Source organism: Elephantulus edwardii, unplaced genomic scaffold, assembly GCF_000299155.1.
Source record: "Elephantulus edwardii isolate Elephantulus edwardi_28Jun2011 unplaced genomic scaffold, EleEdw1.0 scaffold00642, whole genome shotgun sequence".
Taxonomy (NCBI): Eukaryota; Metazoa; Chordata; class Mammalia; order Macroscelidea; family Macroscelididae; genus Elephantulus; species Elephantulus edwardii.
The window spans coordinates 66,110-75,655 of record NW_006400392.1 but is presented as its reverse complement, the minus strand read 5'-3'; the positions used below and the strand labels follow the sequence as shown (position 1 = coordinate 75,655).

Sequence of the window (9,546 nt, the reverse complement as noted above, 5' to 3'; positions counted from 1 at the left end):
TTCTATTTCATTTATTTCTGCTCTTGTTTTTATAATTTCAGTTTTTTTAAAGGGTGTCGGGTTTTCTTGCTGTTCTTTTTCAATTTGCTGGAGATATTGGTTTAGAGAGTCAATAGTCTGTTTTTCCTGTCTTTTGATGTGTTTTGAGCAATTCTCTTTTGTTCCTCTTACCTCAGTAACCTCAACTCTATCTTGCAGCCCCTCCCTCCCTAGAGAAGCTTCTCCAAGATCAGAGACACAACCCATCTTACCTATATCCTCCTTCCCGCCTGCAGTGGAGCTGTGAATGCATGGCCCTGCCAGCTAGAGGCCACATGCCCTGTGCTGAACTTGAGCTAGTTGGGTTTGCAGTGTGTCCTCAGATAGTTTAGGTGGATGGTGGAAATGGATCACTGTTCCTGAGGCCAGGATACTGACAGCTCCCATGCCGACATGACCAGAAAGGAAAAAGATCACGTTACAGCCCCAGGATTTGGCTTTGTGCACAATATGTGACCACGAGGTGTCCCTCTGCCTATATTTCAGTCATGGCCCTCTGCCTGTTTCTGGGCTTGATGTGGAGGAGGGCGAAGCCTGAGCTTGCCCACACCCTTCAGACCAGGTGATTGTTTCCTGTAAATCTTTCTAAGGGGGAAGCTCCTGTTTTAGCCTCTCCTGTCCCTTTTTGCTCTGAGAATTCTTAGTGAGGACAATTTTATATATTTTATGTGTGTACCAGCAAATTGGATCAGACTGGTACAGGAGGAGATTGTCCCTCCTTTTCCAGCAGAGCATCTGGTGGATCCGAACCATGTACCTCTGGGATTGAAGTGCAGCTTCTTGCCAATAGGCCACCAGAGCTCGCCAGTGAGGACAACTTTAATCTCTGAGCTTGTGAAACACTGTGTTTCTGTTTGTGCTTCTGTTCTCAAGGCTATTCATAAGCAAGTTCCTGAAAATGCGTGAGCCTGGCTTCCTGGCATGATCGTTAAGAATGTGGGCCTATGGCCTCTGACCAGGGCTTAGGATCAGTGGGATTCTTGAGAGTGTGGACATGACTGTGGGGCCAAAGGAGCAAATTTAAGAAAATGAAAGATGGATCCAGGCCAGAGGACCCAGCTGACTGAACTTCCCCTGGCCCTCCTGTTGTCCCGCCCTCACCTAATGCTTCCAAGTGCTTCTGAATCTGCCTGACTGGGTCACAGTCTTTCAAACCCAGTCCATCTCCTGTGCAGAGAGTCTGCCCAGGTGCATGCCCAGTTCACTGATTTCCCTCTTGACATTTACAGAAAGGCAGGTATGTTCCCAGCAAGTCTATGCTAGTTGGGACAGGTAGTTCTGAAAAGTGGTCAGTCATGGCCAGCCTTAGTTGAAATTTGCCACCTTCAAAAGACTCAAGCCCTCAAAGAAATAATGCTTTTAAGAGAGGCTTGGTCACCAGTACGACCTAGTGTGTAACCAAACAATTCCCTCCCACGGGACCCTCTCTTGTAAGGATGTACAATGAGTCTGGCCTTGTGGTGTCTGAGTCTCTGGCTTTGGCGCCATCCCCGACCAATCATAGGGCTTTGAAAATCTAATTGGGAAGAGGCATAAGCCCCTCTCCAACATCAAAGATGAGCTTGCAAATGAAGCAGATGCCAGGCAAAGCATGTGTGCTGTGTTTGCATCTCTGCAGGCTGACATCACACAGGTGTGATGGTGAAGGTATGCTATTCCTCACCTTGCAGCTAGGCACTCACTTCCTGGCACGAGACTGCTTCTGGGCCTGAGCCCTCTGCACTGCTCACAGCACCCTGGGTGCTTGTCCACCTACCAGGGCCTTTCCTGCCCCAGAGGCCACTTGAAGTGTTAACACAAACATTCATGTCATTTACGGATCTCTTTGAAGATGTCTAGAAAAAGGTAGGGGTCCTGACAAGAGGGAGAAGGAGGGTCTCTGAGTGCAGATGGCAGATCTTGAGGCCAGAGAAGGGCCTGACTTGTCCATTTTGAAGCTTTCTCAGGTACTTTGGGAGTGAGGAGGGGATGTGGAGCAGGGTCCTACCCAGGCTGATGCCAAGTTCCAGATAAAGACTGCTGAGGCAGGAAGCTCTTTCACCAGGTGGTGGGAGGAGTGGTATCGGCCCCAGGGGAGGTGTTACAAGGCCTGTGGGCTCTAGAGTTTCAGGGCAGGTTGTGCCAACAGCTCTCAGGGGAGAGTCAAGAGGGAGCTCAGAACACCAGGTGGTCATGGTTCAGGCAGTTGCAGGAAAGGTGTATTGGATTTGAGTGAACAGACTCAGAAACACTGGAGGCCCTAGATGTAAGTAGAAGAGTGAGAGGGGTGGAGGAGGAGGCTGACTGGTGACATGGGTCCTCCAGCCTGGGCTTCTCTTGTACTTGCTGACAGCTGCTACCACGTGCCTACTGGATGCCCACCAACATGCTGGTCACAGAAACACAGACCTCACTGATCTCCCCACCCTTCAGCCTTTGGAGACCTGGCTGGAGAGAGGTTCTAGGAGTCTGAGATCTTGTCTTGGTCTGGCACAAGACCGGCAGGAGCTGAGCTTTGGTTCCATCAGGCGAAGTCATGACTGTCCCAGGGCAAGTCAGGAAACAGAGCGTCCTAGAGCCGACACTAGAGAAGGGCTGTGATGCTGCCCAGGGCTCTTATTGGTGGGAGGAGAGTCAGTGTCTTCTAAACCTGCTGACCCTGATATTGGTCTGGGAGTGCCCAGCCCTCAGACCATCTCCTAGCAGTTGTCTAATCTGGGACTGTGCCCAGTTTCCTTCCTCTCCCAGAGTGGACTGGTGTGACCCTGGAGGGGTGGGAAGTGGATGCGTCCCTGGGCGAGTCTGTGAGGTAGTGTTTCCCAGGTGGACTGTGCAGGTCTCCCAGGGCCAGTGTGGTGACACCCCTGCCATCCCACCATGCCTGTTGGCTATAGGTCCCCAGCCTCTAATAGGTCTAATAGATGGATATGTAAGGAGACGTTATGGATATGTAAGGAGACGTTATCTTTTAGCAACTCACTTGACAAACTCCTCTCCAGGACTGAGACAGTCTTGGCAGGGAGAAGCAGAAGGGTGTGAGCCGAGGCTCAGGCAAGCTGGCAGAGTGAGGGTTAAGGTTGGGTTGCTTGGCTCTGAGCTGATCCGAGCCAGTGCGCCGCCTTGTGCAGATGGGCGGGGGTGGTGGGGGCCTTGAGGGGCCAGCAGCTCCTCACAGCGCTACTCTGCATCCCGGGCCCTGCCAGACCTGTGCCCACAGCCTCCAGGGAGCCTCTGCCACCACTACCACTCGGATTCTCAGAACAGGCAGCGGTTGCCATCGGCTGTCCCCAGGAGAGCAGGATTGGGGCCTAGCCGCCACCACTTTTGTGCTTTGATCAAGATGTGGTAACCTCTCCCTGAGCCTCACAGGCCCTAGCTGGCTCTATCGGGACCAGCTTGGGTGCCTCCCCAGTGCCAGAAGCCCACTGGGTAAGGTAGGGTGTGATTATATCTAAAGTTGTCTCTTGGCTGCAAAGAGATGGAGTAACTGCTTCAACTAACTGGTCTGCTGAGTGTTTCCCTTCCTACGTGCCTGGCACTGCATCCACAATCCCTGAGCTTGTCTGAGATGTGGCCCTGAGGGGTGAAGTGGCTCGCCCAAGGTCATACAGCTATCAAGAGTCCGGATTCAACTCCAGGTCAGAACATCACCAGGACTCTTTCCAGACATTTCGCTGGCTTATTTTCCTGGACCCTGAGAGATTGGAATTTTCTTTCTTAAGCCCTTTATTGCATGTTTAGAGGTTCTTTGGTGGCTTGGTAACTTGACTTGTGCTTCTGTGCCATCTCTGAAGGCCTCAGAGGTTAGCAGAGGCCTGAAACGGCTGCCCACAGCCTGACAGAAGGAAGCTGGCATGATTCTAAGGAGCTGAGGCTCGTGGAGGGCACTGGTGCCAGCATGATGAGTCTGAACTTTTGTTCTAAGGCAGAAGGGAGCCAGGCAAGATTTTTAGCAGGGCTGTGGCATGGTCATATCTGTTGATCAAAACAATAGCTTTGACATGATTGTAAGCACAGATTAGCTCAAGATCTGTGGGGAGGCTGGAGTGGAAGTCTGGGCTACACTTGGTGGCACCTGGACCAGACCAGGGTGTATGGAGGTGGAGAGGAGGGTGTTTAAGAAGTGTATGAGTCCACCCTGGAGAGCCATCCAGCTCGATTGTGTTGGTCTGGAGTGTAGGAGGCTGGACTAGCAGAGGGTTCTTGGAGCTCAGCTCTGGGTTCCAGGACCATTTCTACAGAATGTGTACTCTTAAGGTTTTGCTTGGCCACCTGGAGCCAACGTGCTTCCCACTAGGGCGCACTTCCTCTCCTCTTGGATTTGGAGATCGGTGGGTCTTACCATCCACCCTCCATGTGTTCTGTATATGTGAGGTGGGGGAAGTCCCATTCCCCTAGCCTGTGCCACTACCTGGTATTCTAAATGGGTGTCTGTGCCAGTGGCAAAGAGGCCACTGGATATACCAGGAGAGAAGGCTGTTTCATGCTGAAGGCTGGATCCTTCTGCCAGGTATTTACAAACACAGCTGCTCACCTGGCAACACCAGCACTGCTGATTCCTTTGGGTACCCCTCCACCCCACACTGCTGCACGCAGGAAAGCCTCCTGAGGCGTGGAGGGAGACAGCCCCCCAGATCACTGAGCTTTCACACTAGATCGAAAGAGTTGAAGCGAGAGGAGTCCAGGGCCCTGAGAAGTCAAGAGGTGAGACCAGCCTCTCAGGCCCAGGCTCTGCCCTGCATCATGACAAGTGTTTATTGGTGCAGGCTGGCTCTGAGGCCAGTGTCCTCAGAGGACTCCAACTTGAAACCCCGCCCTGCAGTGGCTCTTGGGTCTGAGGGGAATCGCAGAGTAAAAGTGCACAGGGTCCTGACTCTGAGAGGGTCAGTGAGCCTGGAAATCATGGGACCCTCTGGTCGCTGCCCCGTCAGGAAGGTATGGGGGCAGCCAACCTCAGGCACACAGGAGCTGTGCAGCTGCCTGGGAAGCCTTCTTAGCTGTGGGCACTTAAAGAGCCTGAGGAATCTGGATGTTCCCTGTTCTATGTACTCTAGCTTCTGTATATTAGATTCCCTTTGTATCCCTTTCCTCTTTATCTTTCAAGTCTCAGCATCTCTCGGCATCTTCTGACTGAAACTTGCCCTGGGTGCTTATACCTGATCACAGCCTTGAGCCACTGCACTGATACTGCCTGCTCCCTCACTTTCTGCCATGTGAGCCTGAGTGGGCCCACCTTTGTCCGATTCCAAATGCCCAGCATAGGCCTGAGTCAAAGCAGGGAGTATGTGATGCTGTAGTAAATGGGCGGTTAGAAGAGTCAGTCATGTGTGTTGTGTGCTCTTTGAAAACGTCAGTGTTAGACCACATACTGCAATGCCCATTTCTGTTGCAGCTTAGGTGGCGGTGTTTGCTGTTGAGTCAGAACCAGTTCATAGCTGATTCTCCAGGTTTTCAGAGACAGGGAATTGCATGAGAGGAGATTGCCGATCCTACTCCCACGGTGCAGCTGGTGGATTCAAACTGTGTGCCTTTGGGGTTGCAGTGCAGCTTCTTACTACTAGGCCACCAGAGCCCACTCTCCAAGGTGATAGTAATGAAGTATCCTTTACAAGTGCTGTTCAAAACTTTATAGCAGAGTCCTTAGGTTTGGGGCAAGACTTTCTTGGGCCTCAGCTACTCAGCCCACTGAATTAGTTGGGCCTGTTAAAGGAAAGGGTGGTCAACTCAGGGCCCCAAGAACTGGTGGGTGTGTCCAGTGGATTTTTCCACTGCCTAATGAGCCATTTATCTGGCAGATGTGACTGTGACTCTGTGACTCTTTCTTCCCATCTGCAGCGTAGGGAAGTATCCTGAGGAGGCAGACTGACTGGCTGCCTTCCCAGAGTTCACTCCAAGGTTTTCTTTGGTAGATTGACTATCGTCCTAGCCAGGTCTCTGGTTTGCTGACGGAGAATCTTAATTTGATATGTCATTGGTGTACTCTTCCTGCGGGAGAGCCTCAGGACTGACCAAGCTCAAGGCAGCTTCTGGAAAACGATTTCCGGCTCAGTGAGTTCAGTGAAAATGAGTGCTCGCTTTCACTGCTCCACAGGCAGCACCCTGTGGATGACAGGTGTGGGCTCCCAGGTCTCAGACAGCCTGCAGTGTCATCTGCAGAACAAGAACCCTTCTGTAGGACCACAGTTTATGGGCCCTGGCGCCTCTGTCCATTGTTTGACTGGCTTGATTCAGGCCTCTTGCATGTTCCCTGGCCTGAGCAGCCACCTTGGTCTGACAAGCACCTGCCTCAGCTGTTAGCCTTGTGTGCTAGGGTTCTGTGTGAGAAGGGTTCCTTGCGGATTGGCGTCACTGCCATTTATATGAGGTGGAATACAGAGGTGGGATCCTGCTCAACTTCATCTCAAATACTTTGGGCATTTTGTGTGTGGGGAGGCAGTTACTCAAGAAAGACATCATGCTGGGAAAGGTCAGAGAGACAAGAATTCCCTCCACAAGATGGATTTACAGTGACTGTAACAATGGACGACAGCACAGCAGAGATAGTGAAGATGGCACGGGACGGGCAAGCGCTGATCTGTTCTTCATAGGGTTGCTATAATGTGGTCCACACAATGGCACTAACAACGTAAGTGAAGAAAAGAACTTTACTTTCTCTCTCTCCCCCACAATGACTGCACATCACTGATCTCATCTCCTGTTTTCCTGTGTGGTGATGTTTTTCTCAATGCCAGTTTTGCTCAAATGCCATTTATTGAACTCTTAGCAGATGTCTCCTCTGTGAGAGGTCAAGCAGTTGCCACTTGGCTCCTGTCCTGTGGCTGCAGAATGGCCACTGTTGTGTCTCTACTTGTCTCTCATAAGGGAAGCCATAGACATGCTTTCAAAAGCTGGTGAGGGTGTCTGTAGGTGGTCTGTTGTGACCGGGAACCCACTCATGGAGTAGTACCAAGAGACTACACTTTCGCCAGCTCAGGGCAGCCCTATGGTATATTTGGCCTGGGCCAGGGCCCACGGTCAGTGTGTCACTCGTGATCCAGGACAGGTGAACGGAAAGGCGCAGAAGCTCCTCCCTTAGTCTACTTGCCAAAGTTTCCTCCCTCACAGAGCCTCCTATTTCCTGCAGAGTTTGTCCTCTCACTTCTGGAGAAGATGCAGACACAGGAGATCCTAAAGATGCTGCGGCTGCCCGAGCTGGGTGACTTGGGCCTGTTTTTGCGCAGCCTTTCAGCCACCACCCTCGTGAGTATGGGTGCCGTAGCTGCGATCCTCACCTACTGGTTCACTCACCGGCCAAAGGCTTTGCCACCACCCTGTGACCTCCTTAGGCAGTCGGAAGAAGTGGAGGTGAGTGTAACGGTAGCAGCCAGGCTATGGAAAGCCACTAGGAAGCCAGACTCCTACCACTGGCCTCCTTGGTTTCAGATGGCCCAGAGAATCTCATGTTCCCCCAGAGCCAACAGGCAAGCCCTGTCGTGTCCTTGCATAGGGTCTCCTTCCACGTGCTCCTCTGCCTTGCTCAAAGACAGGGCTTGGCCTGCCCTGCACTGGGTCCCTGCTTCTTGTCCTGGGGGTCTTATGCCTTTGGCACTTCTGTAGGAGTCCCAAGCAGGTTGTAAAGGATCTCTCAGGTGGATTTCCTCACAGACACTCCCTGTAACCATCCTTGGCCTGGTGCCAGGGTCCCAAACTGAGCCCATCCCAGGGCTCTGCCCTCCAAGCACACATAGCCCCATTGGTGTAGAGGGGAAGAAGGTGCAATGGCCAAGCCTGGATGAGTGTGTCCCGTACTAGGATTGGATGTTTATTAAACTCATTTATTAAATTCACCACCCTCCCCCCCCAACCTTTCTATTCATTTTGAATACATAATATAGTAACGCAATACCAAGAAACCAAAGGACAGGCTGAAAATCTTCCACATTCTTCCCTCTACCCTCTACTTCCTAGTTCTCTTCCCCTGGGGCACCTTGTGTTAATGGTTCTGTGCTATCCACAAGCACCTACATACACCGTTCTGAATCTCAGTTACAAAGTGGCTGATAAAAAAGAAGGCCTGCTTCCCATGTTTGTAGTGAGGATTTGGTGAGAAAATGCAGAAAAATAGGGCTTTTTGGTAGGCTTACCCATTTAATTAACTCACCTGGACAAGTTATGATGAACTGGGCAGAGAATCCCAGGGTGAGCCAAATGTATTACGTTTTCAGTAAGACATGACTGATTTGAGATTAAAAAGAATGGCCATGGTCAGGAGTAAAAGTGGGGCTGGAGATGATAATGATCTGGATAGGGTGAAGTTGGCAAGAAAGAGTGACCCTGGATTAGTGTAGAGGATGTCATGCAGAGTGTGTCACCTCTAGTGAGAATGGCTGAAAGAATAGGGTACTGGACACAGCTATGGTCTCACCTGCTGGGAAGACCCAGCTCTCCCATGCCTTGTCCCTAGGGGAAAGGAAGCCAGAGTAGCTGGAGAGAAGCAGAGGGGAGAGTGGTAGGAAGTAATGTGAGAGGGTCCTCGATCATTCAGAGCCTAAATTCACATCCTCACTTAAACCCTTCCCCTGATTCCCCATTGCCTTCAACCTGCGGCAGCCCAGACCCCTTGCCTTGCCCTGCTGTACCCTGGCCACCTTTCCCACTATTGCCCATAGAGCTCCATGAACTGCCTGCATTTTCTTCCCACATGTTTGTACTTTCTTGCTACCTTGACCTAGATTGTCATTCCCTGTTCCACAATCAGCCTAGGAAACCCTGTGCCACCAGTCCACATCCAGTGCTGTGGCGACTTCCTGACACATGCTTGTTCTTGGCACCTAGACCCTTGTGGTGTCATTTCTATCATCTAGTGCTGACCAGGTCTGATTGTGTAAGTCCCCAACTCCCTGCCTGGGCCTGACAGAGGCTAGTGCTCAGGGAACACTGTCTAAACATAACTTTCCTACAAATCACTTGAGCTGCCTGTGGGTGTCCTTTTGCTTTGTGGTTCTCATAAGCATTTTCCCTTAGACAGCGTTCCAAGAGGTGGCAGGCCCTGGGCCAGCTGAATGCAGCCCAGACTAACAGTGCTCAGGAAAGAGCATTAGTACTGAAATCTCTGAATGTGGGGAGCCGACCAGGAGCACAAAGGTGGAAAGGGGAGGAGTCTCCTGGGCCCCCAGCACAGAAAGTATTTGCCTTCGCATTCTGAATCCTTACATGTGAGGGCCCAGGAACTTACTGCCACCCTCTCCTCCCATGGAATAAAGACATAATTCAGCCTGACCTCCCTCCACAGCCTCTGCTTCTGGGAAAGCCTCTGCTTCAGTCCTCACAGCAGTTGACCCCATTATGTGAAAAATAAACGTACACACTTTTAGCTACAGACTCCAAAAATGCATCTTTTTTTTTTAAATTCCATTCATTCATTGTTGCACCCTTCTCCCCACACAAACCCCTCCCCCCCTCCCCGTTTGCTCCTCTCCTTGAAAAGCAAAAGAAAAACTCCCTCATTGGTACACAATCCCCCCTGCACCTCCCCAAACCCCACCCCCT

The 9,546-nt window shown here is 51.4% G+C and overlaps 1 protein-coding gene across 1 annotated transcript in view; it reads left to right on the top strand.

Annotated features, from left to right (window-relative positions):
- LOC102876207 (long-chain-fatty-acid--CoA ligase 6-like) overlaps window positions 1–9,546 on the top strand; it is a 43,057-nt gene that overhangs the window by 10,882 nt on the left and 22,629 nt on the right. The window contains exon 2 of the mRNA XM_006903401.1: window positions 7,142–7,362. Coding sequence (XP_006903463.1) covers window positions 7,142–7,362 — 221 coding nt within the window. The remainder of the gene's footprint in view (window positions 1–7,141; window positions 7,363–9,546) is intronic.